The following is a 25652-nucleotide window of genomic DNA, read 5'->3' on the forward strand; positions in this document are numbered from 1 at the left end:
GCATGTGGTGAGGTTGTGTGCAAGGATAAAAAAATCAGAACTCCCTGGTGGACACAGGAAGTTAAAGAGGCAGTGAAGGAAAAGAAGAAAGCATATCAAAAGTTCCTGGCAAATAAGTCAGCTTTTATTCTTACAGAATACAGAGACAAATGTAAGAAAGCTAAACAGTGTGTAAAACTAGCTAAACAAAAGTCATGGGAGGACTTTGGCAAGAATATAGAAAATAAATATCAAGAAGGTGGCAAAATATTCTGGAGGTTGTTGAAGAAGCTTAGGAATGGAGGAAAGAGTGCTGTAAAAGGAGTTAGAGATGATAAAAGTGACATGAAAACAGGAGAAAAAGATATCCTTGAAGTATGGAGTAATTACTTTGAAAAACTGCTAAATGAAACAAGCAGTGATGACAGCACTGTGATAAAAAACACTGACCAGGCATGCAGTCAGGAATACATATCCATACTTGAAGTAGAAAAAGCCATCAAAGGCTTGAAATGTGGAAAGGCAGCAGGAGTAGATGATATTCGACCAGAAATGCTGAAGTATGGTGGTATAAAAGTCTTACAGTGGCTGCACTGCATAGTTCAGAAAGCCTGGACAGAGGGACGAATTCCAGATGATTGGAGTAGAGCTCTCATGGTACCCATATATAAAAAGGGAAATAAAACTGAATGTGAGAATTACAGAGGTATTTCCCTACTGAGTGTTCCTGACAAGATCCATGCAAGTATACTTGAGAAACGGCTGAGAAGAATTGTGGAAGAAAAGCTTGGTGAAGAACAAGCTGGATTCAGGCCAAATAGAGGCAGTCAGGATCAGATCTTCACTTTACAACAAATAGTCGAGAAAGCATGGGAATATAACAAAGATCTGTATTTAAGTTTTGTCGATTTGGAAAAGGCATATGACAAGGTGCCAAGAGAGAAGCTATTGAATATGCTGCAGTTATATGGTGTCAATGGGGCATTATATCAAGCAATACTTAGTCTTTATTTGAGTTGTAAGTCAGCAGTTAGAATTGAAGGACGTACAGGAAGATGGTTTAATGTTAAATCTGGCGTGAGACAAGGATGTACATTATCCCCTCTGTTATTCATTATCTATATGGACCACATTATGAAGAAATGTGGTATTAAACCTGATATCAAAATTGGAGATGTTAATGTCAGCTCTTTGCTTTATGCGGATGATGTTATACTTCTAAATAAATCCGTTACAAGTCTGCACGATTCTCTGACTAAATTGAATAGCTGTTGTAATAGATATGGTATGAAGGTCAACAATAAAAAGACAAAGACAATGAAAATAGGCAGAATCATTGAAAATGTCAACTGTGTTGTGAATGGAGAACCTGTGGAACAAGTGAAACATTTCAGCTACTTATGTACGATTTTTACTGAAGATGGTAAATTAAATATAGAAATAGACAACAGAATCAGCAAAGCTGGTATGGTAGGAAGTCAATTGAATAAATTCATATGGAATAAGAGAGAAATTAGTCGGAACACTAAATTAGCTGTATACAAGACAGTGTTCAAACCAGTTTTAACTTATGGATCTGAGAGCTGGGTCAGAAGTAAAACACTTGACCAAAGACTAGAGACCGCAGATATGAGAGTCCTGAGAAAGATTAGAGGGGTGAACAGATGGCATCAATGGCATTATCATATTAAAAATGAGGATATTAGGAAAGAACTTGACATTGTCAGCATCCAGGAATGCGTTAGCAGAGCTAATCTCAGGTGGTATGGTCACTTAAATAGAATGGGAGAGGAAAGATTAGCAAAACAAGTGTTCTCTGCCAGGTTGGCAGGAAAACAACCCAGAGGAAGACCAAGATATAGGTGGATTGATACGGTACAAAGTGCCTTAGACGATAGAAATATAAGATCTGATAATGTTGGAGTCTTGACAAGTAACAGACTGATTTGGAGGAAAATTGTAGATAGGGAGTTAGTAATGATGTAATTTTTTCATGTAGTACTGTCATATCCTGTACACCCCTTGAGGGTACATGGCAAGAATTTGATGATGATGATGACTGGTGGTATGCTGAAAGGTATTCCATGAAATGATACAAGGGACTTTTACATTAACTGTGGGGGAAGAGTCAACATTCAAATGGTATTATATTCTTACAGATTAATGCATGAAACTTAAAAGGATAAACTTATGCGCCTTAAATAATTAACAGTAGAAATCAGGCTGTGTATATATATATATATATATATATATATATATATATATACGGTTAGGATTTCTGAGTTATAGCTAAACAAGGATGTACTTGATATCAAAGTTTATAATGGTAATTATAATGTTGCCAGAATGGACATCCTTATATTCCTAATCAGAACAAGAGTTTCAGACATCATGGAGTTTGTATTGTTGAGGGTGAGAGTGTATTATCATAACAGTAAAAGTGGTGACAACGTTATCGACTAGTTATTCAAAGAGATATGGAAAAGCAAAAATATTAGTAATGGAGGTTTTAATATAGAAGATATTAATGAAGAATAAAATAAATGATATTTCAACAGGTAGTAAATCTTTGGAACAGTTAAGCAATACTTATCTGAAGCAAGATATAGGGATAATATATCAAAAGTGAACCTATCAGATAGGACCAGATCTTGGAATTCATAACATCACAGGAATTAGCAACAAATTTATCTAAATTGTATTTCTGTAGCACAACTGGAAGAAACAGTATATTGTGCCCTTTGATTGGAAAAGGCCTAAGTTTGATTCTCATCATAATGGGAATAATCTTTATATGTTTTTTTTCAATTGAAGATGAGTTAAAACTTGAGCTTTTTCTTGGTTTTATTCGTTGACCAGATATTAATAAATGATATACACAAATAGTCAACAAGTTTTACCAGCTATTCTGCCTGGCTTCTTCAGGACAACTATTATCTGCACACCATATTATGCAAAAACTCAGCATAATACATATGCTTAAAAATGGAGCAACCAATATTATCTCAGAAGAAAAAGATCTCCTTGATGAACTCACTCTCATATCTCAAACACTAGTAAACAATGGTTACCCAAAAAATATAATCAAAAAGATTCTTCATAGAAACCCTCCACAGCAACAACCTCCTGTCACGCAATATACATCGTCATCCCTTATGCAGGCTCAGTTTCAACAAAAATAGCCAAACTCCTGAAGTCTTTCAACGTCAGAGTTACTCTCAAACTTGTCAAAACTATATGCCGCATTTTAAGATCTCCTAAGGACATTAATGCCTTCTTCAAATATGCAGGTGTATACAACATCCCATGTTCCTGTGGATTAAATTACATAGGCCAAACATCAAGAAGAATGGAAATTCGAAAAAAAGAACATATAGGGGACGTGAACAACAACAGAACACATACTTCAGGATTAGCCCATCATTTCTTGATCTCTAACCGCACCAACGATTGGGATAACAGCTCCATGCCTTATATAGAAGAAGATTTTAGATGTAGAAACTTCAAAGAAGCAGCGGTTGTACTCTGTTCAGGAGAAAATCTAAACAGAAATCAAGGAATGATTCTGAAAGACATTCTGAAAAGCCTAATAAGTTCACTCAGCTTACCAGAATTTCATTTCACTAAAAACTATATAACGCACTCAATAAACAGTGACTGAGAGACACCAAGCTTCATGCTTATGATGTTACACATCAGTTTGAATTTATTTGACTATGTTACTCCATTCTTCTTTTTTAATAGCATTAATAGCAAACATTAGTGTGTACCATTATACTTGTTCTGAAGAAGCCAGACAGAATAGCTGGCAAAACTGGTTGACAATTTGTGTATATCATTTAATAATATCTGGTCAACAAAAAAAAAAACAAGAAAAATCTCAAGTTTTAATGTTTAATTGACCAAATACAAAATAAAAATGAAGGTGAGTTAGTTGATCTCAAACATACTCAAAAATAGCCCACATACAGGCAAATCAGCCTTCAGGACACACGCAATTTACATACAAAAAAATGCTAGTGGTAGTGGTGGGTAGTAGATGGCATTGGCATAGATAATGGAGAGTTGTAGAGTAGGTGCCCTCCCTCGATGAGTCTTTGGACTCCTTGGAGGTATCACGAAATAACAATAATAATAATTACTTAGAGTCCCCACATGATAGTGATTATTTTGCCTTGAGGGGGAGATTAAGACTAATGAAAGAAGTAATGAATAGAAAGTAGCAGGGATAGAATTTAAAAAAAACTAAATCTGAAGATTATTATTATTATTGCACCCTTCATGGAGTTGGCAAAACTCATCATGGGAAGTTTATTCAATTGACAACATATTTATCATATCAAATTTAAAATCCTTAACACTCCTTGCATTAAAACACATGCTAGCAATGCATTCCATTCACTGACAATTCTCCATGAAAAAATCTATTTCTCACACCCCTCTTCACCACACTCTTACATAACTTCCATGGATGACCTCTGGTTTTTCTTCCTCTTGCCTTCTAATCTTTTTTATGATCTCATCTAGATTAATCCGATAAAATCCTCTCATTAACTTAAATGTCTATCGTATCACCTCTTTTCCTCCTATCCACCAAACTCTGTAATCTACATTACTCCAACATCTCTCTATAGCCAGCATTCCAAAGTCCTGATACTGTCTTAGTCACTCACCTCACAACAAAAACTAGGTAACCAGATCTGAGCACAATAGTCCAAGTGTGGTCTGACCAACACTTTATACAGTGACACAACCACTTCCCATCACTCCCAAATCTCATCCACTTCCTGCAGTATAACACTGTTGATATAGTACACAGCTTTATATTTCTGCACTCAAATGCAACACCTTGCACTTTTCATCATCAGCATCAAATTCCTGACATGAACCCTCAAGGGATGTATAGGATATTGTTATGTCCCCCCTTTTCTATTGTTATGTCTATTTTATGGTCGTTATGTCTCTTCCTTCCCTTATCTCACTTCTTTTATGTGCTCTAATCTTTACTCTTAACTTGGGGCCATATTTTACTATAAGGATAAGGTTCGTGGGTTCAAAGCAACAAGATTCCCGCCCTATGGCAATTCCTTTGTTTCAGAGCTAATGCTGGTTCTTTCTTCGGACTCTGGGAAAATTTCTATTTTTGCTGCACCACCCTAAGTTCTAGATTTTCAAACAGTGAAGAATCAAAGAACCAGCACCGAGCTCTGAACTGTATCCTTAATTTCTGAATCTTATAAAAAATAACTCAAGTCTCAAATTTATCCCTAGCTCAGTCTATAGTCGTGACCTCCCTTCCAAAATGCCTCCTGCTGTCGATCGATTTTTATGGAGGGGTGCAGTAGAAAATGATCTCAGGCAAGGCAATTGTTAAATCAAAAGAAAACATTTAATTATGCACCAAACAAATTACAAGTCATAGATAACTCAGACATACGTTTACTTCAATATCAATTTCAGATAAATCATAAGAACTCAATCTCTCTAATTCTATCTTAAGAAGCTTAGGTATCAGTTCCACATTGGACTTGAACAAAGGCGGAACAAAGGCTATTGACTCAACACTATTAAGGTTAACTCTGTCATGCCCTAACTTCAATGTCAATTTCAGATAAAATATATGCACTCAGTTTCTCTAATTCTATCTTAACAAGCACAGGTATCAAATCCACATAACACTCAAACAAAAGTAATACAAAGATTAATGACATAATTCTACTAAGGTTCTGCACTTCACAGACGTTCAGGTCATGCTCTAATTTCTACATTCATGTCTTGGAATTTAGTCTGTCTATCTAAACTAGGTTTCTAGAGTCCTTACATGAAATCACAATATTCTAGACTTAAACGTTCCATTAAAAGTTACAATCACTCTTTCTGCAGACTTTCATTGAACAAAGAAAAGGTTTCTATGTTACCACCCAGTTGGGAACTGCTGGAAAATCATACACATCTCGATATAGTTTCACCTTCAGATTGGTTCCTCGTTCCGTTCGACCTGCTGTTTCCTTCTCGTCAGATTCGGGCTAGATGAATCTCGGACACTAAAGACACGTGTTTGCCATTCACTGGTCACCAGGTTTAAGCAAAGCTTGGCTGTCTATACTGCATACTGGACCTCAGCTCTGCTGGATGAACTTTCTATCGGCAGATTCTCAAGGACTGCTCGGCATTCTTTCCTCACTTGTGGCTCGACACTTAGCCCAAGAAACTGGGACGAATATCGGGGCACGGAGAGTATGACTCCCACAAGAGCAGACGACTGGCCAGCAAGGGACTCTGGCAGAGGATCCGATGAACGAGAGAAAAAGCCCCGGTCCAGCGCTGCATTGTCTTTTTAAATTACGCGCTCCTACACTTCCATACTACGTCATATCCTTTTCCTTCCTTGCTTACTTCAAAGTACAACTCCCTTCGCTAGCGCCACATTCTCCCCTAGTAATCTCTTTGGTGGGGAGGGGGGGTTAGTCGCATGCCTTCCCTTCACAGTCAACGCGTACTCTGGCGCACGTGCATTGCCTCTGGCAATCGATCTTTGATCCGTTAGACCTTCACTTAGTAGTGCACAAACACTTATGCTATTTTTGGCAAAGCTTAGGCAGTGGATTTAATCACAACAAAATACATTATAATATTAAGGGATAAATAACAGAATTCTAAAATCACTAATTTGTCTGGCACCTTTATATTTAATTTTACCTGTTTGACATATCAGTATGTGCAAAGTCTTAAAATGCATGTTAAGCTCTGAAGAAATTATAAGTTAACCAGTTTTAGTTTTATTCAGAAACTTAACAATATGATAGTACTACATGAAAAAATTACATCATTACTAACTCCCTATCTACAATTTTCCTCCAAATCAGTCTGTTACTTGTCAAGACTCCAACATTATCAGATCTTATATTTCTATCTTATAAGGCACTTTTTACTGTATCAATCCACTTATATATTGATCTGCCTCTGGGTCTTTTTCCTGACAACCTGGCAGAGAACACTTGTTTTGCTAATCTTACCTCTATCATTCTGTTTAATGACCATACCACTGAGCTTAGCTTTGCTAATACATTCCTGGTGGATGCTAACAATGTCAAGTTCTATCCTAATATTCTCATTTTTAAAATGACAATACCACTGATGCCATCTGTTCATGCACCTAATCTTTCTTAGGACTCTCATAGCTGCGGTCTCTAGTCTTTGGTCAACTGTTTTATTTCTAACCCAAATCTCAGATCCATAAGTTAAAAATTAGTTTGAACACTGTCTTGAATACACCTCTTTAGTGTTTTGACTAATTTCTCACTCATTCCATATCAATGTATTCAGTTGACTTTCTACCATACCAGCTTTGTTGATTCTGTTATCTATTTCCATATTTAATTTAGCATCTTCACTAAAAATCGTGTCCAAATAGATGAAATGTTTTACTTGTTCTATAGGTTCTCCATTCACAATAAAGTTGATATTTTCAATGCTTCTGCCTATTTTCATTGTCCGTCTTGTTATTGCTGACCTTCATACCATACCTATTACAACACTTATTCAATTTAGTCAAGGAATCGAGCAGACTTGTAGCGCATTTATTTAGAAGTATAACATCATCCACATAAAGTAAAGAGCTGACAGTCTCCAATTTTGATATCAGGTTTAATACCACTTTCCTTCATAATTTCATCCATATATCTATATGAATAACAGAGGGGAATGTATATCCTTATCTGACACCAGATTTAACATTAAACCATCTTCCTGTACGTCCTTCATTCTAACTGCTGACTTACAACTCAAATAAAGACAAAGTATTGCTTCATATAATGCCAAATTAACACCATATAATCTGTAGAGTTTCGAATAGCTTCTCTCTTGGCACCTTGTCATATGCCTTTTCCAGATCTACAAAACCTAAATACAAATCTTTGTTATATTCCCATGATTTCATAACTATCTCTCGTAAAGTGAAAATCTGATCTTGACAGCCTCCATTTGGCCTGAATCCAGCTTGTTTTTCACCAAGCTTCTCTTCCAGAATCCTTCTCAACTGTTTCTTGAGTATACTTGCATATATCTTACCAGGAACACTTAATAATGAGATACCTCTGTAATTCTCACAATCAGTTTTATTTCCCTTTTTATATATGGGTACTAAGAGAGCTCTACTCCAATCATCTGGAATTCGTCCCTCTGTCCAAGCTTTCTGAACTATGCAGTGCAGCCACTGTAAGACTTTTATACCTACATACTTGAGCATTTCTGATCAAATATCCTACTCCAGCTGCCTTTTCACATTTCAGGCTTTTTCTACTTCAAGTATGGATATGTATTCCTGACTGCATGCCTGGTCAGTATTTTTTACTACTGTGCTGTCATCACTGCTTGTTTCATTTAGCAATTTTTCAAAGTAATTACTCCATACTTCAAAGATATCTTTTTCTCCTGTTTTCATGTCACCTTTATCATCTCTAACTCCTTTTACAGCACTCTTTCCTCCATTTCTGAACTTTTTCAACAACCTCCAGAATATCTTTCCACCTTCTTGATATTTATTTTCTAAGTTCTTTCCAAAGTCCTCCCATGACTTTTGTTTATTCTTGTTGAGAGGCTTATACGCTGGTTAGACATAATAACTAATATTTAAGGAATTGACAGCGTATACTGGAAATATAGATTAAATAAACTTTAATATACACTTTCCGATATTTCGGCGAACGTTACGTTGCCATCTTCTTGGGAACTTACTAAAAGGACACGTGCACACAAGTACTAATACAACAAATGAGACTGAGGCTAGGACGCTAGCGTTTTCCTAAAGTCCTGATGGTGCCCCCTGGCGGGCTATATTGGTAGTTCTTGGCCTTTGGGCTGAAGTTCTTTTGATAAAAGTTTCCCAAATTTGGGGCAGTTTCATGCATCCAAATTTGTTGAGGTTTGGCATGTTCCTAAGGGCCGAGGCTGATTCCATGAATAGTCTTTCATACTTGAACTTGCTGCGGTGTATTACTGTGGCTTTCTTCCATCTTATTCTGTGGCGAGTATCCAGAGCGTGGTCTGCAAGCCCAGAGTGGCTGTACTGGTGAAATCGGATGTAATCCTTGTGTTCTGAGATTCTGATATTTGCTGTCCTGCCTGTTTGGCCAAAGTAGGACAGTTTACAGCTGCAAGGGACCTGGTATACACCAGGTAGGTCTAGGGGAAGTGGTTGGTCTTTGGTAGAGCGGATAAGGGATGCCAGTTTTCTATGTGGTCTGTAACAAGTGGTCAAGTCATGTTTTTTTAAGATTTTATTGATTTTTTCTGAGGTGCCTCTGATGTAGGGAATAGTGATGGATTTAGAGTAATCTTTTTTGTGAGGGGGAGGGGGTGGTGGGTTGTGGATGACTGGGTTAAGTATTTTTTGGATTTTTTGGAGGGGGTAGCCGTTGGCTGAGAAAGTGTCACGGATGTGATTTAGTTCAGAGGTTAGGGCTTGATCATTAGAACAGATTATTTTTGCCCTGTTGAATAATGTTTTAATAACTCCATATTGTTGTGAGGGGGGGTGGTGGGATTGTTGGTGGATGTATCTGCCAGTATGGGTGGGTTTTCTATAAACTGAGAAAACCAAGGTTCCATCAGGTTGGCGGGTGACTAGTGTGTCTAGGAAGGGGAGGTTATTGTTTTCCTCTTTTTCCAGGGTGAATTTGATTCTAGGGTGTTGGTTGTTCAAGTGTGTTAGGAAGGAGAGGAGTGAATCCGGGCCATGTGGCCAAATAGCAAAAACATCATCAACATAGCGAAGCCATATGGTAGGTTTTTGTGGGGCTGAGTTTAAGGCTTTCTCTTCAAACATCTCCATGAAAAAGTTGGCCAAGGGTGGGGAAAGTGGTGAACCCATGGCTGTCCCCTCTATCTGTTTGTAGAATTTTTCCTGCCAAACGAAATAGCCTGAGTTCATTGTAAACTGAAATAGGGCTGAGATATCGGGAGGAAATTTAGCTTGGATTAGCTCTAAGGTTTCTTTGAGAGGGACATTCGTGTCCCTCTCAAAGGACTTTTGTTTAGTGGCTAAACAAAAGGGACTTTTGTTTAGCCAGTTTTACACAGTGTTTAGCTTTCTTATATTTGTCTCCATATTCTCTAAGAGCACAAGCTGACTTATTTGCAAGGAGTTTTTGATATGCTTTCTTCTTTTCCTTCACTGCCTCTTTAACTTCTTGTGTCCACCATGGATTATTGATTTTTCTTTTTCATTGCAGACAACTTCACCACATGCCTCTCTGGCTGAATCAATAAGTATTTTCTTCAGGGCTTGTCACTAAATCTCCAAAGTTTGGTTGCTGTTCTCAAACTCTCATTTTTTCTTCAATAATCTTTGTTATTTTAGTCTACAGTTCACATCTGAGAGCTGCTTAACTTTTATTCGCTTTAAAACTTTCTTACATGTGCTTCTTTTCAATATGAAATTCAATTTTATCCTACTCAAGACTAAATGGTAATCACTTCCAATTTCAAATCATTTGTACACTTTGGTGTCCTGCACCAGGGAGAAAACATCACTATCAACAATAACATAATCAATGAGACTTTTTTTTATTACTTGCCTCTTCTCTCCATGTGAATTTGTTCACATTCTTATGTTGGAACATTGTGTTAGTAATAACCAGTCCATGTCCTGAGCAGAAATCCAACAGGTATTTGCCACTATTATTAGCTTTGCTCTTCTCTCCAAATTTTCCAAAAATATTTTTGTATGTCTGACAATCATTTCCTACTCTGCTATTTCGATCCCCAACAAGGACCAACTTTTCTTTTTTCATTTATCAGTTGCTTTCTCTAAAGCCTCAAAAAATTCCTCCACTTCTACCTTAGTAGAACCTTCTGTGGGACCATAGGCACATATAAGTCTCATTGTCCAGTTTCCCATTTTCATATTTGCCCACATCACTCTACTTGAGATTGCCCGCCATTCAAGAAGATTAATCTCATATTTTGTGTTGAATACTATGGCTACTCCTTCTTTTCCTTGATTGTCATTGCCTGAATATAACATTTTGTATTTATTGCTCAGAAAGAGATCTCACCAGTTTTTACCTTTTTTGTTTCAGTCACCCCTATTATGTCGATCTAGTACTTATCCATTTCCTCAGCTATCCAATTCCATTTCTTTGCCATTCAGTCTTCTTATGTTGATAGTACCGATCTTGAAGTCTGATGATGTTGAGTTGGGGTGTGTTTTGAGATTTGTTCCAGTAGCTAACTTTTTGCTGTTCACCCTGGTTCCCTGATGAAAACAACAGGGGCCTTGTTTAACCGAGCGACGCCCCAGCAGTCATGAAATTTTGTCAAGTTGTACCATCATTTTGTCATTTGGTTTAAGCCAATAAGAATTACAATTTGGTCGGCTAAATCCCAAATTGACAGCCCATCCTCGTTCGTTCAGTATCAAAGTAGATACCCAACAGGGTGCACCACGAGAAGGTGAGATTGGACATTAGGTCAGAACTCCTGGTCGGTTCTCTGCATTCCTTTAACGGCTATGTGGAGGTGTCTTCTCAGTTATATATCTTTGACCCTTAAGCATCCCATTTTTTTAAGGATTTATCTATAAATTATGAAAACATCCTTCTGTCAAGAAACACATCAGCAGGTTTCTTCTTTCTTCACGCAGTACTGCTATGCTGTTAGTTTTGCAATCTCTCATATGTGTGTTTTTGTGCACATATGGCTGATATAATAATCAAGCCACACTGGGAGATCTCTTTCCTCCTGAGGAGGATTGATATAAAGTGAGCAATCTTTTTTTGATGCTTGTTCTGGCAACAAATTTTTGCTGCATTGGAGGCACAGCAAAATTTGTCTTGAGGCCAAAGTTTTGAAGATGCCTAATTTTGAGCACAATAGGGATATGAAATGCTTGTAGAGCCAACAGTATATGTGGGTTTACAGTAAATCAAAGAGCTAAGAGCACTTTCTAATTGCCTTATATCAGTATGGTTAGGATTGATGTTAAAGGAACTAGTGCTGGGATACCAGTATGTCTCCAAATTGTATTTTCCAAACTTTGTAATGAGGATGAAAAGAAAGCTGAAATCCTTTTTTTTTTCCCCCCATTTCAAATACAAAACTGACTCTAGTGTGGATGCTGTTAAGAAAAGCAAAAGTCAAAACAGTCATATGGCAAAGCCAGTGTGTACATAACTCAATTAGAGTATAGGTTTGAGAGATGCTTGAAGTGAAAACCAGTAATTCCAAGAATTATATTTTATGGGATGCTAACAACCATGGAAACATTGCATTTTTTCATTCGTGATAAAAGGGTGCCAAAGTGATGCTAGGTAGTTATTAAAAAATTTATGATATTGTGACTAATAATGAAAATCCAGTTTCATCTGAATTGGGATTTGGTTCGATTTAGCTGCAATTACAGCTAAAGCAACTAGGACTACAAGGCTGATATATTGCATATTGCATCTGCCAATGAATTTGAATTCTGCTAAAGATGTGAGGAACCTTTATGCTTTTCAGCATAAAGTTTTCTCACATCCTAAGTGTGATTTATGATAACAGCTAACTCAACTGAATGAGTTAGTTGCTATCATATAAAGGTGACCAGCCTGCCCTTACAAAACAGACAGATAAAGTAAGCAGAGAACATGTACTGGCAGACATAGCAGTCTATAAAAACAGGACTGACTGTCCACTGAGCCAACCAAGTTAAGGAACAGATAAAATACATTAACCGAAACATAAATTTGCTGTGAATATGATGCTATAATTAGAGTTCACACAAAGTATCAAAATACAGTAGCAATAAGTTTGGGCAGATTGCTTGTAGCTTATATAAAATACTTCAGAAAGAAAAATCATAAATCAAAAATGAATGACTTACCGTAAAATTTTAGTGAGGACCAAAACTTTTGCTGCACTTTCACAACACTCTGAATGGATGACACAGTGCTGATATATTGAAACATATTAAAATTTAATATGGGTACATAGAAATATATTATACAAGACATATATATTAAGTGAATTTTGGTTAGTTACTTTCAAAAGGTTAAAAAATTAAGTGACTTTTAATTTTTAATTAAAAATATACAGTGAAAAAATATTATTAGAATGTCAAAATGGATTTAGGAAAGGATGCTCTATAATGGATGCAGCTTTCTGCTTAAAACTACTTATAGAAAAAAGAAGAGAATTTAATTTGGAAACTCATCTTTTGTTTATAGATTACAAAAAAGCATTTGACAAAGTAAAAAGATATATACTGTTTGATATATCACAAAGAATAAATATACCTAATATTTTACTACATGTAATATTGAATATATAAAAAGATAATGAAATAAAAATAAATGAAAAGTTGTCTGAAAAACAATCTATAAACCAAGGAGTAAGACAGGGATGCCTTCTGTCTCCAACACTTCAATATTTACATTAATGAAATATTCATACAGTGGAACGCCTTAAACAATCAAGATATAGAAATTTCCCAGAATAACAAAATAAATACACTATTATTTGCAGATGGATCAGGTAATAATATCAGACAAGGAAGACAATTTAAAAGAGCAATATATAATTTAAACATTAAAGTACAACAGTTTGGAATGAAAATTTCCATAGATAAAACTAAAACAATGGCATTTTGTGGACAAACTCCAGTTTGAAGCAAAAGAGTTATTAATAATAAAATAATAGAACAGATAAATACTTTCAGTTATAGTTCGCCCACCGATTTGAGGTCCCTCGACACTTCTGCGCATGTCAGAAAAAGGAGAATCCATTCCGATAATAGGGTAATCAGTCTATCTTCTGGGATGTAATAATAAACAAACTGAGTTTGTTTATTATTACAGGTCGGAAAATTTAGCTTTTCTTTTACGAACATTGCTGTTTTTAAAGTGTAACTATTTTGCTTGTATAACAATTGGAAAAATGTACGTAGAGTGTTAATACGTGCAAATACTGCGTTCTACATAAAAAATGTCACTTTGCTCCACGAGTTTCCTTTTATTCTGGGACTTTTTAAAACAAAATCCGATTTCATGAAGCAATTTCCTTAAAGTTTCTCTTTTCCAAGGAAAATTAATATTTTCTTTAAGCACAGGAATCAATTTCGGAACAGTTGGCACTCTTTTCTCGACCACGTAAAATTCGTGAATAGCTCTTCTTATAGCGTCTACATCAAAATCATTCAAAGCTACGGTTTCGATGGTTTTCTTTCTCTGGCGCTTTTTTTAGGAGATTTAAATTTTGGCTTACCTTCACCTTTTGATTCCCTACGAATTCTTTTAACAGTCGATCCTGATACGCCCACAATTGCACTTGCACGTTTTATGACTTGAGAAAGGGGAACAAGAAGACGGCCTTCTGACGATTCTTTTTCGCAGAATGTCAGCACATTATTCAATATTCTTTTGCAAGAGCTACTGAAACGTGTAACAATAGAACTTGTTGACTGTACTGGATCCATCATACAAATTAATAATAAAAAAATAATGCAAAAAGAGAACAACGAAAATCAAGCTAGTACTAGACAGCGACAGACAAGAAAGCACGTGATTTCGCATGTTGGCGACCAATTCGTACAACCTTCATTTCTTTCTCCCCTTCAGCATGAATCGACTATTCTTGGCACCAAGCCAAGAAGGGATCTAGAAATGGTGGGCGAACTATATTTTGGATGTGAAATATCATATGAAGGAGAAAAAGACATAAAATTAAAAAACTTCAAAATTTTTAGAGATTATAGGCCTGATAAATAGAACACCCAACCCAAATATAGTACAAAAAGAAACACGCTTGAAAATATACAATACGTTAACAGTGCCCACATTATTATATGGCAGTGAAATTTGAGCAATAAACAAACAAGATAAACAAAGAATAAAAACAAGTGAAATGAGATTTATGAGAAGAATTGCAAAATACATATTATTAGATCAAAAAAGGAACGAAGACATTTTAAAAGAATAAAAACAAAATCAATAGAAGAAAACTAAACAATTATAAACAAAAATGGATTGAACATGTAAACTGAATAGCCCACACCTAATATCCAAAACAAATACTAAAATATAAGCCAATTGGAAAGAGAAGGCAGGGTAGACCTCAAAAAAGGATACTGGATGGATAATGAGACTGGAACAGATCAATATGGTCTATATCCGTATTTAGTGTTATGATGATGATGAGGTTAAAAAAACATTCTTTAACATATATAGGGAATAAAATGAAATATAGTGCCTTTTTTTAAACTTGAACTATTTAAAAACAGTTTGGACTAATAATGAAATATACAGTACAACTGAACTGTACAGTTTATGCCACAGCATGCAAAACTGCTGTCAGTCAGCAATGACAAAGGTTGTTTTATTATTATTTGTTCCTGTGCTGTCAGGTGTCTTCTCCTTCCAGGAGATTGACTACCATGTGGCTCCACCATGTCCTATTCTGCACCTCCCTGCTACATTCCTCATATGAGAGATAGGTCCAGTCTTCTATATTTTTCATCCATTCTAGTATTTGTCTTTTTCTCTTTCCCTCAACAGTTCCTTCGAGAAGTGTCCTTTGTAGGCAGTTATGTCTCAGAATATGTCCAAAATAGCTGACTTTTCTCTTTTTAATTTCTTTCATCAGGCTCCTGTTTACGCCTGCCATCTCTAGTACCTCTTCATTTGTCTTTCCATGATATCCTCATAATTCTTCGCAGCATCCACGTTTCAAAGGCCTCCAGTTTTTTCACAGATTGGAACGTGTCCATGTCTCTACTCCATATAATAATGTAGACCATATGTAGCATTTGGAGATTCTAAGTCTTGTTTTCATTCTCTTGATTTAATTCTCTAGATGTTAGTGGATTTTTCATACTGTTGAAAGTTGATCTTGCAATTTCAATCCTTTTTCTAATTTCATCTTCTGTCATGCCATTCTCTGTGATCAAGTGTCAGAGGTACATGTACGTTTGCACCTTTTCTAATTTATTTCCTTTTATATTGATGCATATTTTTGGTATTTCCTTTTCTCTTGAAATTATCATGATTTTTGTCTTTTTAAAGTTGAAACTGAGGCCATACTGTTCGCTGTACTTGAGGGTTTCATCTATAAGAGTTTTGAGGTCATATCTGTTTTCAGCTAGAAGAACCGTGTCATCTGCATATCTTAGGTTATTAATATTTCTCCCCTCTACAGTGATTCCTTTGAGGTTGCTAATTTTATTAAATATTTCTTCTGTGTACAGGTTAAAGAGAATCGGAGAAAAGACACAGCCTTGTCTCACACTTTTCTGAACTGGGAATTCTTCTGAGGTCTCTCTATTTATTCTCAAAGATGCAGTCTGTTCCCAGTAAAGATTAGTTAATAGCCTAATGTCTTTTCATCCATGCCTATTTTTGAAAGGATTTCAATTAACTGTTCATGTTGGACATTGTCAAATGCATTTTTGTAATCTATGAAGCAGAGGTACACATCTTTTTGTTTTCTAGATATCTTTCTAAGACGGTTCTGACGTTGAAAATACCTTCTCTTGTGCCTACATTTCCCTTGAAGCCACTTTGTGTATCATTTGTTTCTATGTTTATTTTTCTTTTATTTCTTTCAAGAATAACGTATAGGAGGACTTTTGTTACTTGACTGATGAGGCTGATTGTCCTGAACTCTTCACATCTTGTAGCTTTTGTTTTTTTGGGAATTGGAACGAAAATTGGGTGATTAATATCTTTGGGTAGAAATCCAGTCTAGTATATATTATTGCATAATTTTGTTAGAATTTTCAGTCCTCCTTCATCAAGAGCCCTCAACCATTCTGCCAAAATGTTATCTATTCCTGCAGCTTTATGTGGTTTTAGTTTTCTGACAGCATTTTCAATTTCATTTTCAACCATTCTGCCAAGATGTTATCACAATTTCAACAAAGAAATGATATTCAACAAAGGAATATCATTTCTTATGTGATCACTCTAGGGTGCCTGCACCTGCACTAACCTACACTGGTTACATGATAAAATTACACGGGACAAAATTACACAGGGACAAAATTACACATTGAAGAAATTACACAAAGAAAAAAATTACACATATAAGAAATTAAACAAAAAATTATTTTGTAATTTCGTAATTTCGAAAAAAATTAAAAGGAAAAATAGAAAAATATTTACACAGGTAATTTCGAAAATTACATTAAGAAAAAAATTAAAAGGAAAAAATACACAAGTAAGAAATTACACATAAAATAAAATTTACCAAAAATTGTACAAAATTTATAACCAACAAGGGGTAAATCACTAATCGACAATTGTTAATCACCATGAGCTGCTCAAGAATTGCTAAGAATTGTTTGGGTGAAGGTATATAAGTAAATTTTTGTCTTACATTCTTCAGTTCTAGTTTAGTGACTCGTAATACGACTAGTGTATAACGTGCGAGTTAATAAATTTCGTGATTAATTTTTTTAAATTAATTTTTAATTTACCCATGGCTGATTTTGAGTACGGCATTAGTAATAAAGGTGGTCAAATTATAATTTACAAAGGATTCAAGTTTGTTCGTCACCGTGAAACTGCTATCGGAACTATTCATTGGCGTTGTGTAAAGTTTAGAACTTTACATTGTCGATCGCTGCTCCATACCAGAGACAACAAGATTATCCGTGAGTCTTCAGAACACTGTCATGTTAATAGGACTTTTGAATCTGAAGCTCATCAACTTGCAAATCAAATGAAAAGAAAAATGTCGAATCCAGGTGCAATGGTTCGTGCAATTATAGCTAACAATTTAGTGACTGTATCAGACGGATTAAAAATGTGCCTACCAAAGAAGAGCTCCATGACAAGGCGATTAAATAGATCCAAAGCTAAAACAATCAGAAACGTTCCATCAAATCCAGATAACAAAAACTTTGAAATACCAGAGAAATACTCTAAATGGATTATTCATGATTCCGGGGCAGAAGATCCAGAATGTATAATACTAATTGGGTATACTAATTGGGTACAAGACTCTTCTAGATCAACTTGTAGTTAACGATTTTTGGCTAGCAGATGGTACATTTAAAGTGGTTCCAGAAATATATTATCAGTTATACAGTATCCGTGTCCAATATGATTCAGGCATCGCTTTTCCTTATCTACTGGCTCTTCTACCAGAGAAAAAGGAAGAAATATACGTGAAGATGCTGAACATGTACATACATACATACATCTTCAAGGCCCACCTTTCCTAATTGGGTTGTGGGGGAAACAGCTGCAAGAGGAACTTCCAATGGTCATGATCCTCTGCCACCAAGCTCAAGTGTTCTGGTGGGTTTCCCAAACGTGTCAACCCAAGGTTTTGGATATAATCTATCCAGAGAGTCTTTGGCCTTCCACGTGGCCTCCCACCCTCTGGCTGGGCAAAGAGGGCCTGCTGAGGGAGCATCTCTTGTGGCATTCTGACCAGGTGCCCGTACCAATGTAACTGTGATCTCTCAACACGGAGAAGCAACGTTTGAGTATTGCAGAGCTTCTGACTCTGTCAAGTCATGTCAGCCCTGCAACCCCTCGAAGGAACCTCATTTCAGCCGTTTGGATTCGTGTCCGCATTCTTTCGGTCATTACCCAACTCTCATGACCATAGGTGAGGATGGGGACATAAATTGTATTGAAAACAGCCAGCTTTGCCTTCTAGCCTAACTCCCGCTTCAATACTACCGAACATCCAAGCTCCCGCAATATTGAGCTTGCTAAGCCAATTCGAGTATCTAGCTCTACGTCCCTTTTTCCATAATTCGTGAATATGGACCTAAGATATTTAAACTTCTCCACCTGCCTCATTGGGACTCCACTTCATGTAGAGTGCACTGGGATGGTTGTCTTGAGACCACAAATGTTTCAGTTTTGGCCACACTGATCTTCATTCCGGCATCTGCATAAACAGCTACAAACCTATCCATGGTCTGCTGGAGGTCATCTGTGGAAGAGCTAAGCAGAACTAGGTTATCTGCAAAAAGCAGATGTCCAATGCCACATCCTCCAATTCTGACACACTCACTGCCTCGGCTGTGCCTCTCAATCCAGTCGATAAATATTATGAAAAGGAGGGGTGACAGAACACACCCTTCGCGGAGAACAATGGAGACTGTGAAAGGTTCAGACTTTGTGCTGTTTACCCTGACAGAAAACTCTGGGCATTCATACAGGGACTTGATGGCAGCTAATAGTTGGCCATCCACTCCATACTCCTGTACTACTTGCCAAAGCTTATCCCGAGGAACCCGGTCATATGCCTTCTCCAAGTCCACAAAACATGTGTAGACATTCTTGGCATATTCCCATGATTTCTCAAAGATTTGCCTTAAAGTGAAGATTTGGTCAGTTGTGCTTCTACCAGGACGAAAGCCACATTGTTCTTCCTGGAACTTTGACTCAACTATGCTCCTGCACCGTCTTTCCAAGCACTTAGCATACACTTTCCCAGGCAGGCTGAGCAGAGAGATGCCACGATAGTTACTGCAATCCTTCTGGTCTCCCTTCTTGAAGACTGGTATTATTATGCCTGTCTGCCATTGCTTTGGTGCTCGCCCAGATATCCAAGCAACCTGACACACTCGAGTCAGCCAGAGAACACCGTCTCGATTTAAGGCTTTTATCATTTCGGGCCAAATTTCATCATCGCCAGCAGCCTTGCCCGATTTTAGCAATTTCATTGCTAAATGGACCTCTTCTGCTGTGAGACTAGTCATTGCCCCGAACTGCACCTCTTGGATGTCCACAACTGCTGGGCCACCCGGGTTAAGAAGGCTCTCAAATATTCCCTCCATCTGTGGAGGATATCCTTCTCGGTTGTTAAAAGTGTATCAGAGGCCTTAATTGCCCTTGCCGTGCACGATTTCCTCCCTCATAGGCAGCGGATGGTCTGCCAGAATACTTTGTTTGCATTTGCATAGGATGAGTCTAATCTTTCTCCAAAGGATTCCCAAGCCTTCTGCTTTGCTGTCTTTACTGCCTCAGCTTCGTGCCTCAGCATACCGCAAACACATCTCAGGTGATCTTATCCTAAGCCATGTTAGGTAGGACTCCTTTTTTGCCTGGACAGTTTTTTGGACTTCTTGGTTCCACCAAGGTGTCCTTTTCTCACTGCCCATTGCCACTCCGAGCCACTTTCTGTCACAGCATGAGAGTACAGAAGCAATGACAGCTGTTCTGAACAGCTTCCACTCCTCCTCAACATCAGCATACTGCTGATGTTGAGGAGGAGTGGAAGTGAATCTCTTGGGAATCTCTTTGAACTTGGAGGAAATGTCATCTGCAAAATTCTTCCTCACAGCCTCATTTTCCAATGTCTCCCATTTCACACGGTATAGCTGCTTAGCTGAACATGTTACTGGAGAAAATTCCTCAAGCTCGACCACGAAAAATTTTGACTGATTTTGAAACAGCAGCAATGAATGCTTTCCGTGTCGTGTTTGAAAACATCGAAATTGGTGGCTGCTTTTTCCACTTATCACGATCTATTATACGCAAAGTAAATGAATGTGGACTAAAATCTCTATATGAATCCAATCAGTCATTTGCAGTACACATTAAAATGTTACAATCACTTGCATTTTTACCAGAAGAAGAAGTGTTAGAAACATTTTTAGAAGTTGCTGATCTGTTCTCTAATTTAGACGAATATAATGAACAAATTGAGCAAGTTCTCCTTTACTTCGAACGTACATATATTCGAGGTCAGGAACGGCACTTATAGACAACCCCTATTCAATATTTCTACTTGGAACCATAGACACTCTGCAGCCAACTGTATAGCTAGAACTACAAATTGTATCGAGGGATGGCACTATGGACTTTCTCTCTTTCAGAAAGAAACTTTCAGACTTTCTGAAAGGCTCTCTTTCAGTGTTCCCATCCAACTGTTTGGAAAATTTTTGGATAACATAGTTAAAGAATTATCTTTACAACATACAAACTATTTGCAGCATTTAACTAGTCAACGAAACCCAGGACATCGTAAGTACATTTCGTTAAAACAACGTATTTCAAATATTGTACAAAATTATGACTCTAATAGATGATTGGAATTTTTACGTTGTATAGCTTATATAACTTGGTGTTTGTTTTTTTATTATTTTTTAAAATAAAAGTAATTTTTGCAATATTAAGAAAGTTTATGTGTTTAATTTGACAACAAAATACCAATAATATTTTAATCGAATTAAAGTCAACAGGTAGGTCTTATAAAGTATTATAAAATTAATGGAACATTTGTGTAATTTTTTCTTAGTGTATTTTTATCTATATGTAATTTCATCCTTGTGTAATTTCTTCCCTGTGTAATTTCGTCCTCATGTAATTTTGCCCTGACACGCCTACATTACCTCTAAACATTCTAGTTTCCTTGACTCTGCACTTCTGAACTCTCACTGAACAACACTTTCTCAAGACTCCTGACCCAAATCCATTCAAATGCAAACCATCCACCTTATATAAATCCATCCTTCCACTAAACTCACTCCACTCATTCACAAATTCCTCCTGCACAATCTGTGCACTGATTCATTCATGATCATAGCTCTCTGTCTGAGCTTGCTTCTATCATACCACAGAAACAGAACTGACAGCTTTTACTTTCTCATGCTTCTTTTTCACATGTACTTGCAACTCTCTCATATCTTCTTGCATACCACACTTGTCATCCGCTAAACTAAACTAAACAACCCTTTGCATCTCTCCCTTTTTTCGCTTCTGTGTCATACCGTTCACCTGGCATTTCTACAATCACTGAAGCTCAATTTTTGTTCTGTGGAGAACTCCATATAAGTGTGCTTTTTCCCCATTTTCATCTGCTCATTCTCTTCATTTTCCACCATTTCATTCTTGCAGTCACTCAAACTGCTTGTAACACCAACCCAGCCAATTGCATTATCACACATTTTGTCTTTCAACTCACTGCTATCATTCTTTTTACTCTCTCACTCTTCTGGCATCCATTCACAAAACATGACAAACACATTCCCCAGTTTTGATTTCCTTCCATAAATCTCACATTCTATGAAATGCATGCATTTTGCATATGCCACAGTAAGAACAAAATCACACACGTTGAAATTGCCTACATTGTTTTGCACATCAATAAAACAAAAATAAAAGCTTTAAGAATTAAGCACAACCACCCTTATCGTTAATTAATTAAGCAAACACTCATAAATATAATAATGCAAAAAAAAATTAATTATTGTTAAATACTTTCAAAAAGAACTTATCTTTTAGCTTTGAAAGTCACCATGTGCATGATGAGAGAACTGAAGGTACAACATCTTCTGTCCTCTCATCATGCATTAGTGGGCACACATTATAAAAATATATGTATATATTTTTAGATTGTCTTATATATAACAAAACTAAACCTTATATACTGTGAAATTTTCACTCAGCATGTACCTAATCTAGTCATTCATACTACTACAACTTGAACAGTGCATAAACCTTTAATCTATTAGTAAACCATTGCAGCTTTCAGCACATACAAACCACATGTATAACGTGCATAGAGCAGCACATTCAATGTTTGAAATGTCCCCCTTTTGCCTTCACGCATGCCTGAAGCCTGTGAGGCCACACATATCAAAGGCAGCGCACACAACATGCAACTGAAATGCTACCACTGCTTGCTCCAAATCAACCTTCAAAGATTTTTTGAAGGTTGATTTGAAGCGAGCCAAGTCAAAACTCCAAATCAAACTTCAAAGAGTAGCCTGTAAGAAACAACACCCCAGCATTGCCAACCACAATTTGAAGTTCAACAGATTCAGGTCAGGACTTTCAAATAACCCTATCAGATGGTGATATGTGGTCAGGCACATTCACCTCTAACTGCTCTTGTGTGGTCCTCACCTTGTATGCAGGGGCTAAGTTCTATTGGAAGGTCCACTGCCTACCATGAAACAAGGTGTTGTTCGGGGGCCATACTACAAGTTCCAGCACAATGTTTTGATACACTTTGGTGGAGGATTTGACCCCTTTATCGCAGAAATGCAACATGGATACCCCCCTTCCTTCCCCAACAAATCATCACTGATGTGGGATAATTGAGCTCTCTGAATCCCCTGGGTGCAATGGCATGTGATGTACGACCATATGGAGTATATACCTGATTGTTTTTTATTATTAAATGACTATTCATTGGTGAAAAATTTCTTGAAAAATGAGGATATCTCTGTGAAAAACACAGAGATATCCTCATCTGCAAAGAGGATATCTTTGCAGATGAGGATATCTGCAAAGATAGGAAAAGAGGAAGTACCACTGGAGAAGTGCCATTGATTTTATCACCCTCTGCTGCATAAGTTGTGGTATTAGGAAGTGTCCAGTAGAATGACACTAGGCTCTCACCCCGAGATCATCAGTTTAATATACGTGACATCGTTCTCTGTGAAAAGTTCATCTCTCACGACATCACTTTCTGCATTCTTGCAGGATTATATGTAGAAAGTATTTTTACCTTGGGTATAATTATGTTAAGGATACCAAGCAATTTTAAACCTGGTTTTACTCCATTTTTCCCAAGTAAGCAAACAGACAACAATGTCAAGTTTGCGCCTGCAAGTGATGCAAGACTAGCTGATCCTACAGGTAGTGCAAGACCAAGGCAACTCGTGGTAGAGGTGGAACAAGCTCCGATCACTAATCTTAATATTTACCCTTAATGCCAAAACACATCTCCAAGAAGGGGATGTATGATGTTTTGTATTAAAGGCAAGGGGCCACTACCCAGACCGGTTTCGACCTTTTTTGAGGTCTCATCAGTGGGAGCTAGGCTAGAAATACCAAGATTTAGTAATTCAGAGCTTGTAAGTATTTTACCAAAACAAGTTGCCATAAGGTGTTTTAACCTTATTAAATAAAAATCTCAGGAGGAGATATAGATGTAGAAAGTATTTATGTAGAAAATAGAAAATACTTTCTACATCTATCTCCTCCTGAGATTTTTATTTAATAAGGTTAAAACACCTTATGGCAACTTGTTTTGGTAAAATACTTACAAGCTCTGAATTACTAAATCTTGGTATTTCTAGCCTAGCTCCCACTGATGAGACCTCAAAAAAAGTTGAAACCGGTCTGGGTAGTGGCCCCTTGCCTTTAATACAAAACATCATACATCCCCTTCTTGGAGATGTGTTTTGGCATTAAGGGTAAATATTAAGATTAGTGATCGGAGCTTGTTCCACCTCTACCACGAGATGCCTTGGTCTTGCACTACCTGTAGGATCAGCTAGTCTTGCATCACTTGCAGGCGCAAACTTGACATTGTTGTCTGTTTGCTTACTTGGGAAAAATGGAGTAAAACCAGGTTTAAAATTGCTTGGTATCCTTAACATACTTGCAGGATTATGGTGGAGGCATGCCTTCACAGCCCTCACAAGCTGTTGTATCCTAATGCAGCATGGTTGACCTGTTTTTTGGCAGTCTGATATATCTTCTGTTCAGCTCTCTGAAGACAGACATTCCATCCATATGTCTTCTATTCTTGTTGATCTCATTAACTGTGAAGAATTCATCCTAGCTCCTTCCTGTTGTTACAGAGGAATACTGTATCATCAACATATCTCAGATTGCTGCTACCATCCTAATTCCTGTCTTCAGCTCATTCCTAGCTACACATGATGTCCCAAGTCTAGATATTGAATAGATGAGAAAGTAGGCATCCTTGCCTACCTGCAGCTAGTCAGTTAATTCAACCAGTTCTTACTGTAGCATCTTGCTTATTGTACAAGTGAACTTAAAAAAATCTGCCAATGCGTTTTATTCCCATACACAAACTCCTACTCATCCCAAGTATTTTTAGCTTGATGAAAATAACAGGTGGCTGCATTCCAACCTTGTGAAGTGGTATTACAACTACATAGTTCTCATAATTTCCCAATTGCATGTTACCTGTACAGCTAGACAACTCTCTCTACTGATAAACACATGAATGTTGGCTGTGCACAGCACCACTAAACAAACTGGGCTCATGCAATTCTGTAGGCAGTGTGGAAGTATGTATGCAGAAGTTTAACAGTATTTATGACAAGACTGTGTATAATATAACAAGTAAATTAACAAACATAACAAGTAAATTACAATTATATCAGATTTTTTTCTCCCAGAAACTTGGGTTTTTCCTACATAGAGACAAACTGGCCAAGAGAATATAACACAATTTACAGAAAAATAACTAATGGTGGGTGGTAGATGGCACTGTGCGTTGATTATAATTGTGTAGTTGGAGTATTAAGCATGCAAGACTGAGTCGTGTTTAGTGGAGTAGTGTGCCCTCCCACGATGAATCCTTAGACTCCTTGGCAGTGTCAAGGATTAGATAATAATAATCATATAACCCTTAGCCTACCTACAGTACTAAGGTACAATATGTTTAGTCTTTCACATAAAGATTTCAAGCCTGCATACTTTTTTAAATAAACTTTTAAGGTATGGGACAGACCTTAGGAATGCCTTCTTAGGAAGTGTGTGTGGGGGAGGGGAAGAATTATATTCTACTGGAGGGAAAAGTGGATTTAATGTAAAAAAAGTTGGCATTCTTTAAAAACCAAATCGATCCATTGTCCAGATCCAGAAGCATATTAGGTTTCTTGTTCTTATAGACTATTATATTAAGATCAAACAGGAAAGTCAATGAATATATACTTAGAAAAATGTCAGGATTACATAAGATTC

The 25652-nt window shown here is 36.9% G+C and overlaps 1 protein-coding gene across 3 annotated transcripts in view; it reads right to left on the reverse strand.

Moving 5' to 3' along the window:
* The window catches only part of LOC150095019 (protein deacetylase HDAC6-like), a 694680-nt gene that overhangs the window by 98328 nt on the left and 570700 nt on the right, over positions 1 to 25652 (reverse strand). For all 3 annotated transcript variants that reach the window (XM_090411706.1, XM_090411707.1, XM_090411705.1), the window contains exon 29: positions 12845 to 12912. In XM_090411706.1, the coding sequence (XP_090267832.1) occupies positions 12845 to 12912 (68 nt within the window). The remainder of the gene's footprint in view (positions 1 to 12844; positions 12913 to 25652) is intronic.

Source organism: Typopeltis vanoorti, chromosome 21 (assembly GCF_054136105.1).
Source record: "Typopeltis vanoorti isolate ZY-2024b chromosome 21, IOZ_Tvanoo_1.0, whole genome shotgun sequence".
Classification (NCBI taxonomy): Eukaryota; Metazoa; Arthropoda; class Arachnida; order Uropygi; family Thelyphonidae; genus Typopeltis; species Typopeltis vanoorti.